Here is a 17455-nt window from a genome sequence, read left to right as displayed (position 1 = left end):
AGAAACATAAGTTGTTTGGCCGTATCTAATAATTTATGTCTATGAGTGTCATCACTTGTCCTGAAAACATAATAACATATTGCTTTTGAAACTATCCACCCAACTTCTATCCCTATCTTCTCAGCCTCCCCTCCTGCAATGGTGTACACTGATTGAGTGATTGGCAATGCAAGACCCTTTCTTCATCATCTCCCATTTGACAGCTCTCTTTCACATTTGACTAGGCGAAATTTAAATGCATAGTTTTGTATTCATAGGTTCCTCCATCAAATGGACCACAACCTAAAGCAACTTACAACATTGGGTATCATAGATTAGTGCTCAAATTGTTGTAAATGGATGAGCAAAAAATGGAAAAAAAAATTAACAAAACAAATCAGGTTTAAAGGTTGATGGAATCTTTGTACTTTATATTGATCTTTACTTAACAAATCTCACTAATTTAATTTCGAGCATTATTTAATTTTTTAAGTTTCTATCTACTGATAGCTCAGTTTTTAACCTCTATAGTCTAGAGGACGAGCCCAAATCCATGCACACACTAGGAAATTTTTTTGAAGTTGTTAATTTTCATTGCACATCACTTTTTTATGGTGAATGGATGTATTCCAGCTTCCATCGATTGATAGGTTTTCTTTATAATATTGCGCATACCTCAACTTAACGGTGCGCTTTGAACTGTAGTAATAAATTTGTTAATCAAAAAGATTATTTTTTAGAGTCCCCTTCGAAAAACAAAGATATTTTCAGGGTTATGCGGCATTGACATGGGAACCAATACATTCTTTTTTTGGCTAGGTAATGTAGAACCCACGTGAATATGACAACCTAGTTTTCACTTTAAAGTCCGTAAAGACCATCATATTAAGGCCGATTATTTTTTGCGAGAGATCTGCTTGCGTGAGCCTTTATTGTTTCTTGATATAGTTAATACAATTACAAGCCACTAGGAATTAACAAGTCAACAAAATTTGCTTTGAAATTACCTAACAAAGATAAGGTGCAAGAAAATAAAAAATAGAAATGCACGAGCAATGCATTCTTAAGTGATCCAGAAAAAACAGAAAGGAAATGCATGAGCAAGGAAAACACAGTGACAGATCCAGTCCGGCCAAACTACGGATTGATTGGATGATCCGCGAAACTGGCTAGGAGAAAGTTTTTCTCTTGATTTACTCTTAGTAACTTTGCGTTGCTTATAACATTTCTGAAAATAAAAAAATCAAAAATTAGTTTGAATATACATTTTAGAATGACTTATAAAAAAAATTATTTTTTTGTGAAACAAAAGCATATTGTTTTTGACTTCTGTTTCTGGAAAAGCAGAAATACCCAGACATACTATTAATGAAAATGGAGGGAGTAAAATATGTAATGATCATAAATATCGAGGAAAGAAAGTATCAATTCCCACATTTTGCTTTCAATTCTACATAAAATTTAAACAGACTAACATTTAACAATCCCCTTACTTTTAAGAACATACTAAACCCATTACATCCTTCAACACTAATTATATACAATAAACTAATGAGAACTTCCTTATAATTTGTCCTCCCCTTATCATTTTCTTAAATTTGATCACATGTGTTCCTCTTTGTAGTTTCACCTTCTAAGTACTTAATCTGATTAGAACACCAACAATGAATTCTTGACATCATAATTCATCTTCTCCAAATTAGGAGTCACTGCAAATTGAATCATAGGTGGTGGTCCACAAGCCAACGCCAATGTATCTTCCGATGCCGGAGGGATATGTTCCCGTAGGACCTCTTCAGTTATGAACCCTACACTGTACTTCCATCCTTCCCTCAATGTTTCACCAACGACGTACCAAACTTTCAGCCTCTCGTGCTTCTCAGCCCACGAATCAAGTTCATCCATCAACAAGATGTCATCTTCAGTCCTGTTTGCGAATACGATGTGCATCTCCGTTTCATCCTCTGGGTCTTTCAATATTGCTTGTACAATTTGATATATTGGTGTAATTCCTGTGCCACCAGCAAGCATTGCGAGTCGTTTGGCAAACTTGTGTTTGCCATGAACGGTGAAATTACCACGACCAGTGTATTCAATGTGTCCTAAAGGACCCTTCACATCAATAGTTCCACCAAGAGGAAGAGAATCCAAGTGCTGAGACATAATACCTCCATTGGGGAACTTGGGGTGAACTCCGCCGAAGTAGACTTTGATGACCAGCTCAAAGTAACCAACTTCATCAACTGTGCTTGATGGAGTGTAAGCACGCATGCACAGCTTATCGTTAACGTGGGCACATACAAATATGTGCTTCCCAACTGGCAACCCAAGGACTTGATCAGCGGAAGGTAATGCAAACCTGAAGACACGAACGTCATGAGAAATCGAGGTCTTGGCAATAAGTTTGCATTGTATTTTATCTCTGCCAACTAGAGCTACGGGTTTCGCAATGCCGATTTCTTTGATAGGAGCTAGGTGACTCAAGCTGCCCGAACCATGAACTGAGTTGTTTGGTGAAGATGACGAGTCAGAAGTGTAACCAGTGGCAATGAGTTCACCGATTCTGAAATCTTCAAGTAAATTCTTGGCCTTGTCAGAGTGAATTGCATCAAATTCTTCGGTACAGTCGGTACCTGCATTGATGAGAATACTATCGGAACCACCTGGATGGTCTTTCAAGAACCGGGTACAGTCATAAACATGTCCGTGAACAATGATCCAAGCCGAGTCAGGCGAGTTGTGTTTCTTCACCTCGGAAATCGAATACATTTTCGATGTGGTGTTCATGAAAGGAGTGGACAAACTCTTTTTGAGGGTCTGTGGACCTTCAGAGTTTTCAAGATGTTTTTGTCTAACCATCCATCCCCCTGGTTGGTTTCCAGCCTGAGTTGGATGCTCGAAAACAAGACCGATTTCTCCTTTGTGTGGTTTGCACACATTTGTTTTGACTTTGAACCAGCAGTTGTTCATCATACCCTGCAAACAATTAAACATTATAAACAAGAGTTAACTCAGGATGATTTAAGGTGCACTAGTATTTTTGATTATTTAGACATCAATCGTTGCGTATGCTTACCATGACGTTCCAGATAAGCTTTTCAGGCTGAGTGTTTAGAGTTTCATCCCAAGCCCTGACTGCAATCTCTTTGGCACCAAGCAAGTCGAGAACTTCAACTTCCAGTGACCAAAAACACCAGCACCAATATTTGCCATACTTGTTTGGTTTCTCGGGATGATCCAAAGTACACACTAACCATGACTCTCCGCCGTCCATTGTTACTTCGACACGAGTTACCTTCTTACCGCCGCCTAAATCACCATGAGGTTAAAAAAACAGTCAATATTACTTCAAGAAGTTCCAAAATCCATAATCAAAATCTCTGAACGAATCATTAACTCCGTTGTATAATTTTGTACTTAGCATGTTTCATCCTTAGCTTTGTGCATTTAGTGTTTTTGTCGTCCTAGACTGTACCGGTAACTGAGTGCGGTCAGGTTATCTGTTCTAGACTCTACCAAGCCAATTGCAAAATCAACAGCAACGAAAGTTTCTAATTTTGATACGAATATACCGTAGTGACCACCACATCACTGGTCCAGAATGGACAAAACCAGACAGTTAATACAAGGGGACACTAACTATCCTTGGCTCTTGGGGTTGGTGGAGGTATCACGGCTCCCAAGTTTCCGGTAATAGAGACAAAGAAAAATCTAGAAAAAGGCTTGATTTCAGTGCAGAACTCATCTTTATCATAAGAAAATAAATTCAATCAGGGAAAAATATTTAGGAATTATAAAAGGTCAGGTCAGATGGTCCAGACTCCAGTCTGTCTTGTACGTTCCAACCACGACAAAATGTCAAAAATAATTTTTACACAAATTGATTAAAAAGACCAAAATCAACAATTCCTGGATGAAATGGACAGTTATATTTTAATACTGTTTAAATGGACAAAAATATAAAAATAGACAGGATGTAACCAGTTTCATCGTGCCCGTTTTCAAATATTTTTTCTTATTTTTAATTTACACAGGATGTATCCAATTTCATCCTTGCTATTTTTTAAATTTAAGTTAGGATGAAACCAGTTTTTACTATTTTTTCATCCTTACTATTTTTTTTGGCCATTTCACCAAAACTATTTTTTACTCGTCCATTTGAACCGTGATTTAAAAATATTTGGACAAATGACTCATTTTCCGTAATTTTTACACAAACTTGGTTAAAAAGACCAAAATCAACAATTCCTTGGTGAAATGGACAGTTAAATTTTGATACTGTTTAAATGGACAAAAATGTAAAAATAGACATGATATAACCAGTTTCATCGTGCCCATTATCAAATATTTTTTCTTATTTTTAATTTACACGGGATGTATCCAGTTTCATCCTTGCTATTTTTTAAATTTAAGTTAGGATGAATCCAGTTTCATCCTTGCTATTTGTTTTTTGCCATTTCACCCAAACTATTTTTTACTTGTCAATTTGAACCGTGATTTAAAAATATTTGGACAAATGACCCATTTTCTGTAATTTTTAGTGCGATATGATGTTTCATTATGTATGTTACCAAGTTGCTCCTGTAATTTCCTAGATTTTGATCTTTGACTCGAGGGGTGACCTTTACTTGTAAGGGATTCCCCTACTTGTAATTGCTTAGAAATCTAACGACAGCTAAAATAAATGTATTCCAGAGTGATGGAAGACACGTGCATTTTGTCTGTGTAAGTCGTATTTCGACCAAACACTAATACGCAAGCAAAAAGTTAGTGGCAAACATTAAACATTTTAGTTTAGTAAAACAAAAATATGATTAAAAAGTCGTGATATTTTAAACCACTGAAAACAAAAAGTCATAAACAGTAGACAAACCCTACACTAAAGCACGATTAAGAAGCTAATTATTAATAAAAGTAGTAGGTCCCAAAAATCCCATGTTATTGGATCTAATCTCCCAACAAAAAACTAAGGCATCTTTTCCTTTCACATGGTTCACAAAAGAGATTTGGAAAAAAAGCATCTTTCATGCTTGAGTGTTGAGCTTGAGTATGAAATTATGAAATACCTAAATGTCAAATAACAAGTTGAAAGAAACAATGAACACAAAATTGGCTAAAAAGACCAAAATCAATAATTACTGGGTAAAATGGACAGTTAGATTTTGATACTGTTTAAATGGACAAAAATGTAAAAATAGGCAGGATGTAACCAGTTTCATCGTGCCCATTTTCAAATATTTTTTTCTTATTTTTAATTTACACAGGATGTATTCAGTTTCATCTTTCCTATTTTTTAAATTTAAACCAGGATGTATACAGTTTCATCATCCTTACTATTTTTTTTTGGTCATTTCACCCAAACTATTTTTTACTCGTCCATTTAAACCGTGATTTAAAAATATTTGGACAAATGACCCATTCTCCATAATGAAACCAATAATCTTGAATGTTGAATGGAAATTTCGATCAAAAATATCTTGAATGTTAGCGAAATAAAATTTGGATTTCAGCTGTCATCAACGACTAAGTACTAACACGATGTGTTTGGTTGTTGTCACTTGTCATGGTTGAATTTTTGCAGTCGACCTCACTTTACATGGCTAATTATTTACTACTCCCTCCGTTCCATTTTACTTGATATTTTAGGGTTTTTTTTATGTTCCAAAATAGATGATAGTTTTAGTATTTTTCTCATATTCTCACTGATTTACCCTTGCTTTGGAATCATACAATATCATTAATTTTTATTGTAAACAATACTCTAATTTTAAATCTACTCTAGTTTGGTAGTATATTCCAAGTAAATTACTAGGGAATTGATAACTTTCTCTAAAATCTATAAACTAAAAACTAGTCATTTAAAATTTTAAGAAGAATTAATATAGGTAAAATTGGAAAGATTTTATTCTCTATGATATTTTTTAATCTCCGTGAAAAACTCTACAACGTCAAATAAATCGGAACGGAGGGAGTACTACTTACTTTCAACTAACAATAAACTACTGAAAGAAAGGGAGAAAACCGGCAAATTTGATGGTTTGGAATAAAAGAGGAAAGAGTAAGTAGGGTCAAAAAGTAATAAGTGCATGAACCTTAATAGTATAAGATCGTATATTCTTTCCATGAGAAATACTAAAGATTCCAACAGAAGAAGATTCTGTACGAAGACTTACCGGAATATGCGTATCCCCTTAATGTGTAAGCTCTTTGTGTTGTTGCAGCATTTATGGGAAGAATCTCTTCATGACAAGGAGTTGTAATCACAGAGTTTATGTTCAACTCATTGATGATGTACTCTGGCTTATACCACCATGCTGTATAGTAAGAAAAACACAGGCAGGAGTTAGATTCTGGCGATAAGATTTTCTCATTTTAGGGAAAATAGACAGACAGTATATAATCTTCTGTAATTTTGTTATGTTTTTGTCGTACTATTTAAAGGAGAGTATAATCTGACACGAAACAGACTGTAAAAAATAATTGGGATACCTTCAGAATTGGCGAGTTCAGCATCGACATGAGAAGGAAGAACCCGATTATCCATGAAATGATAGTGGTTTTGGGATTCTGGAGTTGTGACGATAATTCTCTTTAACCACTTCACCATTCTTCCTCCGATGAAACCTGGAATAATCATACGGACTGGAAATCCGTGGTCAGGAGACAAACGTTCACCATTTTGCATGTAAGCTAGAATTATATCACGAGCAGGATCCATTGCGAATTCCTTCTTTATACTAGTTCCATATTTAGATCCACCGCCACCGGGTAAATCTTCAGCTCCTTCGAAACAAACATTCAGAGCACCTTTCTTACGGCTCATGATACCACAACGCTTTAATACGTCACATAAACGTGCACCACGCCATACTGAAGTTGATACTCCTGCACCTCCCCAGTTAAACCCAATAGTTTGTTTTATCATATTCTGCTCTTTACGTCTGTTACCTGCACAGACAAGTGTAGCTGGAAACTCACGGCTTGCGAAATCATTAATGAGCTGATCCATAGTGATACGTAACGGACGCTTTACTAATCCACAAATCTCAACTGTCCAATCCTCCCATTTAAGTTTTGGAACAGCTCCGTGATTACGAACGTAATGAAGAGGAACAGGTGTGATAAACCCGTGATGCATGAGACGAGTTAATGGTGCTTCTGAATTGAATGGGTGCTTTCCTGTCAACCGAATCATGGAAGGGTTGCGTTCAATCCAATTATCAGCAGTTCCTTCATCTTTCGAGTCAATAGCAGACGGCTCTATTTCATTGTTTATCTTGCCGAAATCTTTCCACTGCTCGTTTTGATCCTCCTCGTCGTCGCTAGATAAATCTTCAATGACCGGTTTTGCTTGTATAGAAAGACGCTCGGTAGTCGACATGGGAAAATTACAGCCACGGATAGGCGAATCAGATCGATGACTGGGATTGGTTTTAAATCCACGAACTGCTAGACCTGATTCAAGTCGACTGTTGTACTGCCGATTTTCAACAGAAGCCGCCATTAGAGACTAATCAAAAGAAAGAAGAAAGAAAAAAATCTCTCTTTGAATGCTCCTCCTCTCGTTTCACTTTCTCTCTGCTTTCTACTTCTATCTATGTTTTCTCTTTTCTCCGATTTGCTTTTGCAAGCATTTGATAGTTGCAAGAAAAATGAGGAGCATGGTTAGGGCTTTATATAAGATGCATTGGAAAAGGGATGTGCTTGTGCCATGCTCTTCTGATAGAGATGGCTCTAAAGGTGGGACAAATTAATCTTGGGTAGTGATGTCACAAATTTTAATAGCCGAGCCAGCCGACTAAGAAAAAATGAGGAACCCGTGGTTACAGTGCATGCAAACTATGGTCTGTGATTTGTAATTGCCGATTATAGCCACATAAATAAATATACAATCCTCTAGACTTTATATAACAGAAAAAGATGCACCACCCAAAGTTTTCATTGGCAGTTTCCTCAGTTTTGTCCTGTTTTTACATCAAAAATATAGCTTCATCATAACCATATACCTTGTGCCATTGCCAACTGTGGTTTGCGACTAGTAGATTTTTCAAAAAGTCCATTTGGGCCCATACAGATATGGTTGTCTAAATAGTAACTTTTTCAGTAAGTATCTTCGTCGCTTCTTTTTGTTGGACAGATCAATCTAATCATTTTACTCTTGTTCAGGGAAAGTGTGATTTGCAAACTTCGTCGCAACCAGAGTTAGTTTTTTTATTGCTCGTTTTTCATGAAATACCAGTAACTAAATACTATAAACTATCATTGCTGCAATGCCAGTAGTAGGTAAGTCAATCATGGACACATTGCCATATCAACAATGATCGGCTGACACTTGTAAATCCAGAATGAGAATTCTACTGATGATGCTAGCTACAGTCCTTAGTCACATTTTTCATTTTTTTGAGGGGAAACGAAAGATTATATTAATAACGAAGAGCCGAGGAGCCTCACAGTCTTGCGAAGTTGCAATATTGTCCTGTAGAGTGTCTGATGGAACAAGCTATGAATCAGATTTCGTAACTCCATGAATTGAATTGAGTTGTAACAAAATCTATGCTGTATGCGGAAAACTAACATTCTTATCCATAAGATTGGAACTCGGTGAATCAAAATGTGGCAAAATCTTAGTCGATGTTCTATGCGGAAAATGAACATTCTTATCCATTGGATTCTGCAAAATTATTATTATTCCAATCAGGTACGTACATCAATCACACACGGATCTGACACTGTTCTATGCAGCAATTATATTACGCCGTTGAATTTTAAACACCTAGTACGAATCTCGATAACTTGGTTGTATATGTTCATTTCATTTGTTTAGAGAGGATATATACAGTTGTTACTAATTCTTATCATTTTGTACTAAAATACTAATACTGTAAAATGATTTAGATATTTGTTTATATTTTTCATTCTTTTGCAATTATTTATTTTTGGTGTGCCTTATTAATAATTATGGGAAAAAAGTATAGTCAAAAGTAGGGTCTTTAAGTTGCAAAATGCAATGATTTAAGACAAAAGAAAATCCATAATAGTAGGAATTCAGTTATTTAACTAGACCAAGTCGCAGATTAGCAACATATAATTCGAAAAATCCAAATTAAGAATCTTGTTATTTAATTAAAAAAAAACTAAATATCAATGGATGAAAAGTACTGGAATCTTAGAATCAACACCATATAATATTGCATGTGGTTTTTAGGGTGGCAATTTGAAATTACATGCATAAAAAGAAAAGAAAAAAACGAAGATTCTATCTGTATTCGAGTTTAAAATTAACTTTGAAAACAAAAGATTAATATGTGATTAATTTTTAATAAATCAATAAACAAGTAGCTAATTAAAATTAGTAAAATAAGGGGAAAGACTAAAGAGGGTAGAGAAGTGGTAGATGTAAGCTGGAAAGGTTGAGAAGTGGCGAATGGGAAACACGAATGGCCAATGAAAACAAGGGAACGGTGTGGTGAAGAGGAGACGTTAATGAAAACCAAATATTTGTTTTCTTTATTTTCATCCCAAAAATCAAGGTGACTCAATGTATCATCAAAAGGCCATATTTATTATTGTACCCCAGCCTTCTTTATTTAACCTCCTCCTCACTTCTATTAGCCGCCCCAACCCCTCAAAGATAACAGTTTCCCAATATGTGCCTATATGCCTGCTGCCTACTTGCTTTCGCATGTGGCCATTGCCTTGCCACTCTTACATAAAACCACTAGATTTCAAATTTCTTACTTGTACAATGGAATTCTATAACTAGAAATTGGTTGTTAAAAAGTATGGAGGAAGGAAGATATGGCCAAACACTATCTCTAGTGGGTGGTACATGCCAATGCACGTATACGACTTGATATTTCTATTTTTGCTAATACACGCTGTGTAAGACTGACTGGGAAATATCTATTTAGGTGATATTGGGGACCTTAGTTGTGTGAAAGGAATGCACGTTGCGTGATGAAGTTAAAACTACTAAAAAGAGGTTTTGTAAAAACAGAAAAGAGTAGATTTTGTTTGTGTGCGTGTAAGCAAAGGAGTATTTTGTACTAATGTCTAATGTTCATGAATAGAAAACTGTAAGAATTTGGTAAAATACAAGAATGAACTGTTTGCGTGTAAAAAAACGAAATGCTTTTGCAGTGCATAATACAAAGATGAGTATGGCATTCAAAATGGTTCCATATAACGTTTTCTGTAACTCAAAACGGTACGTACAAGTAGCCAAAAGCTTGGAAGATGCTCAAGAAACAAAATAGAACCATTTCAATTGGTTATCATTTACTAATTTACAGCCACTGATTATAGAATCGATTAGATGACTAGATCCTAGATATCGAACAATGACAAATAGTGCTTCAATCTATGCATGAAATGTCGCATCCGTTGGAGTAGACATGCATGCATTCAACACTTTTCACCGAATCCTCGATAATTTCACAAATCTCCCCAAATAAAAAGTCTCCGACTCTGAATGGAACGACGATGATTTTCCAGTTCGGAAAATGGACCATTTGTCCACGGTTTAAATGGACGAGTAAAAAATAGTTTGGGTGAAATAGTCAAAAAAAAATAATAATAAGCTTAAATTTAAAAAATAGCAAGGATGAAACTAGATATATCATGTGTAAATTAAAAATAAGAAAAAATATTTGAAAATGGGCACGATGAAACTGGTTACACCATGCCTATTTTTACATTTCTGTCCATTTAAACAATATCAAAATCTAACTGTCCACTTCACCCAGGAATTGTTGATTTTGATCTTTTTAACTAATTTTGTGTTTCCACTTCGTGCATTCAACAGGATGTCGACGGAAGTGGGTTCTTTAGTTCGTTCATAACTTCATAGTTTTGATGCAGTTAGGTGATGACAAGCAAACATATAAACCAATAATCTTTACAGCTAGAATGCAGGGACGGATAGTAAACATGTCTTTCCCTTGACAGCCTTATTGACTTGACTCATTTTAAATGAGTATCAATCATTCAAGTATTATATCACTAAAAATAAATGACATGCTGAAACCCACTTGTTGGCCAAATGGGTGAAGAAAAACAAATACACTATATTTTCAACCACAATACCAATATACTACTCCGTCCGTACCTAAATAATAGTCTGGTTTCTATATGAGCAAGTCTTATGGTGGAAGAGTTCCATCTTCCATCTTCCACGCCACCTCAACATTTGGAATTGTGGATGAAAATGCAAGTGTATTGGTGGAATAGTGAAAACGCTATTCTTAATAGCACAAAAAAAAACGCTATTAAGAATAGCACAAAAAAAACGCTATTAAGAATGACACTCAGTGCTATTAAGAATAGCGTTTTTTTTGTGCTATTCTTAATAGCATTTCTTGTCTTCTACTACGCTATTCTGATTAGCGTTTCCATGGATTCCACGGACCCTTCCATCAATTCATGGAACCCTGCTTGGATTTTCTGTGGAAGACCCCAACTTGGAAGCCACTAGACTTGACATTCCATGGTTTTCCCACACTTGGAATAGGTTGGATTCCACCATAAGACTTGGTCTAAATAGATGTTTCAAAAAAAAGGCTGGTTTCCTAATTGGGAAAGACAAATGTTATTTTAGTTTTCTAGGACTACTTTTCTCTTAACTTCTTTTGATGACAAGTGTCATGTGGACCATTTCACTTTACTTCTTTTGCTGAAAAGTCACTTCACTTGTTTTATTGAAAAGTGTTATGAGGATCACTTTCAATGATTAGTTCTCTTAATTTCCTTAATTTCTTCTAAAAACAAAATCAGCCTATCATTTAGGAACGTAGGGAGTATGACTTTGCGCAATTTTGAGTAGAATTCATAAACCCAATGTTGGTTTGTTTACTTACTAAAAAGTAGGCGTTTTGCTGCTTTTCAAGGTTGTTACACGGTTTGCCAAATTTCACAAGTCACCAATTGGATGCAAGGCAAAATAATCTTCATCACTGGTTTCATTGAATTGGTGGTATAGGGGTCACTCCCTACGGCTACAGCCTACAAGGGCATTGAACAACGGTCCTCATAGGAGAAAGCAAATCGTTGCGAAATTCAGATTTGAATCCTTGATAATTTTCGAAGTGAAGTCGAACTACCAACAACAACTTGGCTATTTCCATTTTACGTGTTTTATTTACGTGTATATTTATATTTTTTTATGGTTTATGATTGCTAGCATGTTAACTTTTTAATAGTGGATAAAAGAAATTGGTCTCTTTTTTGTGATCGGATCTTACTATTAAACTACCTCTTGGCAAATACTATAATGGTTATTGTTTTGTTTGGTTGAAAAGGTAAAGCACTTTTCTTGCAAACTAGGACTCCATTGTCGATCCACATATAGTGTGAGAGAGAACAGAAATGTCAGGTCAATGGCGATATTCAAATGCTAACATGCCGAGGCCTCTACAATTTTGAGCATCCACGGAGGTAGGGACCGAGCTAGAAGCCTACAACTTGAATTTAAGAGTAGTTCCAGTGGATGAGCAAATAAGCAGATTTGCCAATTGCCCCATAGTGGAACTGTCAAGCTAAGGAGCTGGATGGGCAAATGTTTAAATTTGGGAATTTGCCCATTCTGTTTCAGTTTGAGCCGAGAGTCTCAATTTGAGATGATCGAATTAAAGCCTTGGTTGAGCCGATGCTCGTCCCAAGTTAGACCGATCATCCAAAATTTCACCAAGTAAAATTGTTTTATAATCCAAAAAGTTAGTTAAGTTAGTTATAACGGATTTGATATATTTTATATATAATCGGTTCCACTTAATTAAAATAACTATTTGTGTAAAAAAAATCGGACCTATTAATTAAAAGAAACATGTTAGTTTATATATATAATTGGTTCTCCTAGTTAAATTTATTCGTTCTGCATCGTGGGAAAAATGATTTGTCCATCCACGTGAACAGGAAAATGAACAAATATACGTGCTCCCACTAGACATGTCCTGAGCGGAAACATTGGAAGTCGGTAATAAATACGGCTAGGGGCAGAAAGCCTTCAAAAAAAAAAAAACTTGATGTTTAAAACACCTTTAAAACATAGTATTTTTCTAAATTTACGCCAAAATAGACATGAAGTTAGCTTCTTGGACAAAGAAGTTTGGCTCTAAAGCAGATAGACTATGTTTGGCTAATGTTTATAATAAATTGCCCTGTTTCTTCAAGTTAGTGTAGAAAAGAAAATGATGAGACTTAGAAGTGTTTGGAGGAACCTGGTTAATATGGTTCCAGTATTACAAAACCATTGTGTGTGGTTTTTTTTTTATTGATCAGCAGCGAGAATTGAACCAGCAACCTGTAGGTTGGGAATCCAACCCCTCTATCTTACCGCGGCTGCTGGCACAGAGTTAGCCGATGCTTATTCAACAAAATCATTGTGCACCTAAATTAAATAATGATAAGTCTGTGAGATTTTGGTAGATAAATGGGTTTAAAGGATTATTCCTTGTGATTTATAAGGCATGTAAGCATAAACAGGCTTTCGCCTTTGATGATATGATCCAAAATGGAGCTTTGGAAGGCAATTTCAGGCATCAACTAAATGCCAACGAAAAAATGGAATGTGACATCCTTAGAAGAGATTAAGTACCACACCTAGCTTGCTTATTGAATATGACGAGTTGCCGATCATGAATGGATCCAGCTCTAAGATATATTAGGCCAAAGCAGTATGGTAAGCGATTTCACTTCGTTATAGTTTAATTGTAACGAAATTTAACTATTATAATTTTCTGTATCGTGTAAATGTAGCGATATCCCTTAGCTAAACTTTAACTGTGTCGTGTAAATGTAGCGATATCCCTTAACTACACATGAAAGTTGATCAGATCTGATGCGGGTTGTAGCTAAGGGAAATCATACAGAAACTGAGTTTCTGCGGAAAAACTACTTTACGGAAACTCAGCTTCCGTGTGATTTTCAACGGAAACTTGGTTTGAATTTTCAATTTTACATTTTAATTTTCACTTTTAGCTCTTTTGATTTGCTTCTTTTTTTTCCCTATTATGTCGCTCATTTGAAACTTTTTTAATCCACAAATAATATTTATCCAAATCTGTGGGAATAAAATTTTGAAAAGAAAAATATAAACTGTTTTTCCGCGTTGTTTAGCCAAGGGATGGCGTGGCGCCATAATGAAGTTCCCCTGAGACCCATTTCCCCTGCCTTCAATAATAGAAACATAATTTTAACATGTGAGAATAATTTAGTAGTTTCATTTTTCTTTAAACACCATTTTTCTCCATGATTGCTAAAGGCTGGTACCAGCTTTGCTAGGGCTAGTACCAATTCATAGATCCAACGGCCAACACTCTGTTGTTTTACATGGATTGGTACCATCCCTAGCAAAGCTGGTACCAGCCTTTAACAATCTCGCTTTTCTCCTCGTCTGGGTGAGAATAAAATTCCATAGGCCTCAAACAATTTTAGTAGGCTGAAACGTCGCCAGGTAAATCAGGGTTTCGATGTTTCATTTTTTTTTAAGTAGAAATTGACGTTTAATCCCAAACTAGTTGGGCTTTAGACACTCTAGTCCTGTCCTCTAAAGCCTAGTACTAGAAAGTCCAAATTTACCAAATTATGAACGGGTTAGTCCTTTTTGAAACGATTTAGTCCAAAATAAATTTTTTACGATGACAAAACTACCCATCAAAGATGTAAGTTTTCACGAGTTAGTTTAGTTCTCTCAAATTCAAAAACGTCTTCATCTCTCCGCTTCTCGTCTCCGGCAAATTTGTCTCTCTCCCTCTCGCTCTGTTGAAGAAGAAGGTGGAGTTTAAACATTAATTCCTCTCACTCGATCTGTTGAAGACGAAGGTGGAATTTATTGACGGAGTCACCGAAAACCATTGGAGGTATTTTAACGTTTCTGATTTTTTGAGATTTTGAGAACTCAAAGCTTTGATTTCATATAAAATTTTATTTTCTGATTCAAAATCAGTGCTTCGATCTATAATCTTGGGATTATTGTCATCATTTTGAGTCCAAATTTGAGTCAAAAATTATCAAAAATATTTTACAGAATTTTTTGCAGAATTTTTTTAGGGTTCCTAATTGAATTGCGATCTATCTTTTTTCTTCATAATATTATTTGGTTTCATATTTGTAATTATCAAAAAATAAATTATCAAAAATATTACCCATCTAATCTTTTCAAAAATCATTTGGATTGGTTTTTTGGCCAGATATTAACTACATACTGAGTCTACCCACACTGTTTAGGTGAGTTTCTCGGAAGTTTAGTGTAACCTACTTGGTTTTCATATTTTAATTTGCCTTATGTTCTGTAGAAAAATGCTCAACTGAGTAATTATAAAACTTTACTGGTTTGGCCAGGCTAATGAAGAACGGATCTGTCGGTTGCATACTCTGCTAAAATGCTATATACATTTATTTTTGGAAGAAGCTGACTGCAATGGATTCTTGACAAAGCTTTAGTGCGTCGATAACAATAGGCTTCTCTTGGCACAGCTATTGCTTTACAAGTTATCACTAATACTTCTCAATCTGAGAGGTTAAGGCAAGCATGATGGGTACATTTTTATCTCTTAATTTATATTTGTTAGTTTCTATATTTGTGCTTATATAGGTTATATACCTTAAACCCGAACTTAAAAACAACATTGGTTAATTGAACCAAATTATTGGCAGCACAGACATCCGACCAATATATAACCTCCGACTGAGGTCAAATTACTTGGTGGCGAGAATTGAAATGAGGTCTTCTTTATTTCTTGGCAATGTTGGCATCCTTGAAAAAAGGATAACATCCCTAAATTCTTATCGAAGTGGGAAGAAATTTAAAAGGAACAAATCATTTGGGTGTTAAGAAATTTTGGACTTTAGTCCAACAAATGGAAGCAAGCACCACTGACAGACAAAAAAAAAAAATGATATAGTGAAAAAAATATTCTTTGTTTCCACTCGAGCACATTTCAAAAGTGTTCTTGGGTTATGGATATTAGTGGTGACTTGGAAAAATCTCCACCATAGTTCATTTTTGTGATGGTATGAGCAGTGGTTAGTGGTGATGTAGTTCTTAGTTAAAGGACCATTTGAATAGATTATTTCTCTCTTTTGAATTTTAGAAAATACTAGTCCTTATTTAAAGGACCATTTAAATAGATTATTTCTTTCTTTTGAATTTTAGTGAATACTAGTCATTAGTTAAAGGACCATTTGAATTGATATAAATCATCTCTTTTTTGTTGTATGTGTATATATATATATATAAGGGATGCACTTGGGTGTGTTCGGAAAAATTACTCCTTGGTTCTTTTGTTTCTTCTTTACACGGTTAAATTTTTGAGATAATACTAATTTTAAATGTAGACGTGTACATGTTTCTACACTGAAAGATGCATAAGTATGATTTTAGAATTAAAACAGTTTGTTCTCTAGGTGACAGTGTTCTAATGGGTCGACGAACGAGAAGTATGAAAGAAGGCTATACATATGTAATCTCGATCAAAGAATGACCGAGTATGTGTCACTCTCTCTGTCTCTCTCCCTCCCTCTATTATACTAGTACTAATAGTCACTGAATTTGTATTCGTAATCGACATTAATAAAGATGTTTTCTTCTTATGGAAAGATGGAGTCGGAGGATTTTTTATGGCACACTCTTGGTCCAAAGCGAGGCGAGCTATGAGGTTTCTCTTTCATTCAGTTCAGTACCAAAGAGGTATATCATCCATTACTTTCAACTGCTATGGATTGTTATACATGTATACATTCTTTTTAGGAAGATTCGAAATGCTTGAATAGCAATGTAGTACAGAATGAGAAGGTTCTGAATAATCTTAAATTTTTAAGATTCATTGTATGTTAATGTGTACATAGTTGTACACTTGTTGATTCTTGATGTGTACATAATTGTACACCTGTTGATTAATGTGCACACAATTATATAAATGTTGATTTTTGATGTGTACATAATTGTACACATGTTGATTTTTGATGTGCACACTTGTTGATTTTAGATTCACTCTCTAAAATGCGGTGAAATTCTTCGTTTCACTACTGTCTTTTCCATTTGTTACGTTAATGAATGTATTAAAAGTGTATTTTGTAACGTAACTTCGATGACTTGAACAAAGGAGTAAATGAGAACCAGTTTGTGCATATTTTGTTATTGAATTATTAACGTGCACATAATTGTACACCTGTTGATTTTTAATATGTACAGAATCGTACACACACTAATTTTTAATGTGCATATAATTGTACACATGTTGATCATTTATAATTGTACACTTGTTGATCCTTTCTTGTACTTTTATGGTAACTGCAGGGCCTTATGTCACTTCCTTGACCATGTGAAGTTCGAGAGCAAAGATGACTTTTCTGAGAAGTCCAGAACCTGAGCTCTTTTATTGAACTTAAGGTGTGTCTTTATTTTTTTTGTATGGATTTACTTTTCCACCTGATTCCTATTCCTTTAAATCCATCTGATCTCCTCCCAGACTTTTTTGCA

At 35.1% G+C, this 17455-nt stretch overlaps 1 protein-coding gene across 1 annotated transcript; it reads right to left on the bottom strand.

The window, feature by feature from the left end:
• Window positions 1-1358: 1358 nt before the first annotated feature.
• On the bottom strand, window positions 1359-7643 carry LOC113356231 (nitrate reductase [NADH]-like). Its single transcript, XM_026599303.1, has 4 exons — window positions 6469-7643; window positions 6153-6293; window positions 3056-3288; window positions 1359-2955 (listed from the first exon to the last, which is right to left on the bottom strand). The coding sequence occupies exons 1-4, from the start codon at window positions 7481-7483 to the stop codon at window positions 1630-1632; spliced, it is 2715 nt and encodes a 904-aa protein (XP_026455088.1). The 5' UTR covers window positions 7484-7643; the 3' UTR covers window positions 1359-1629.
• Between the last annotated feature and the right edge of the window lie 9812 nt (window positions 7644-17455).

Source organism: Papaver somniferum, chromosome 3 (assembly GCF_003573695.1).
Source record: "Papaver somniferum cultivar HN1 chromosome 3, ASM357369v1, whole genome shotgun sequence".
In the NCBI taxonomy this organism is placed as follows: Eukaryota; Viridiplantae; Streptophyta; class Magnoliopsida; order Ranunculales; family Papaveraceae; genus Papaver; species Papaver somniferum.
The sequence above is the reverse complement of the archived record's forward strand: the minus strand, read 5'-3'. Positions and strand labels throughout refer to the sequence as shown.

What these genes read in the sequence shown, in the direction of transcription:
- LOC113356231 (XM_026599303.1), bottom strand. Translation starts at nt 7,483, where the DNA reads ATGGCGGCTTCTGTTGAAAATCGGCAGTACAACAGTCGACTTGAATCA. An exon ending in TGAACTCGCCAATTCTGAAG is followed by an intron (nt 6,294 to 6,468) that starts GTATCCCAATTA and finishes CTTACTATACAG; the next exon opens with CATGGTGGTATAAGCCAGAG. An exon ending in AGCTTATCTGGAACGTCATG is followed by an intron (nt 2,956 to 3,055) that starts GTAAGCATACGC and finishes AATTGTTTGCAG; the next exon opens with GGTATGATGAACAACTGCTG.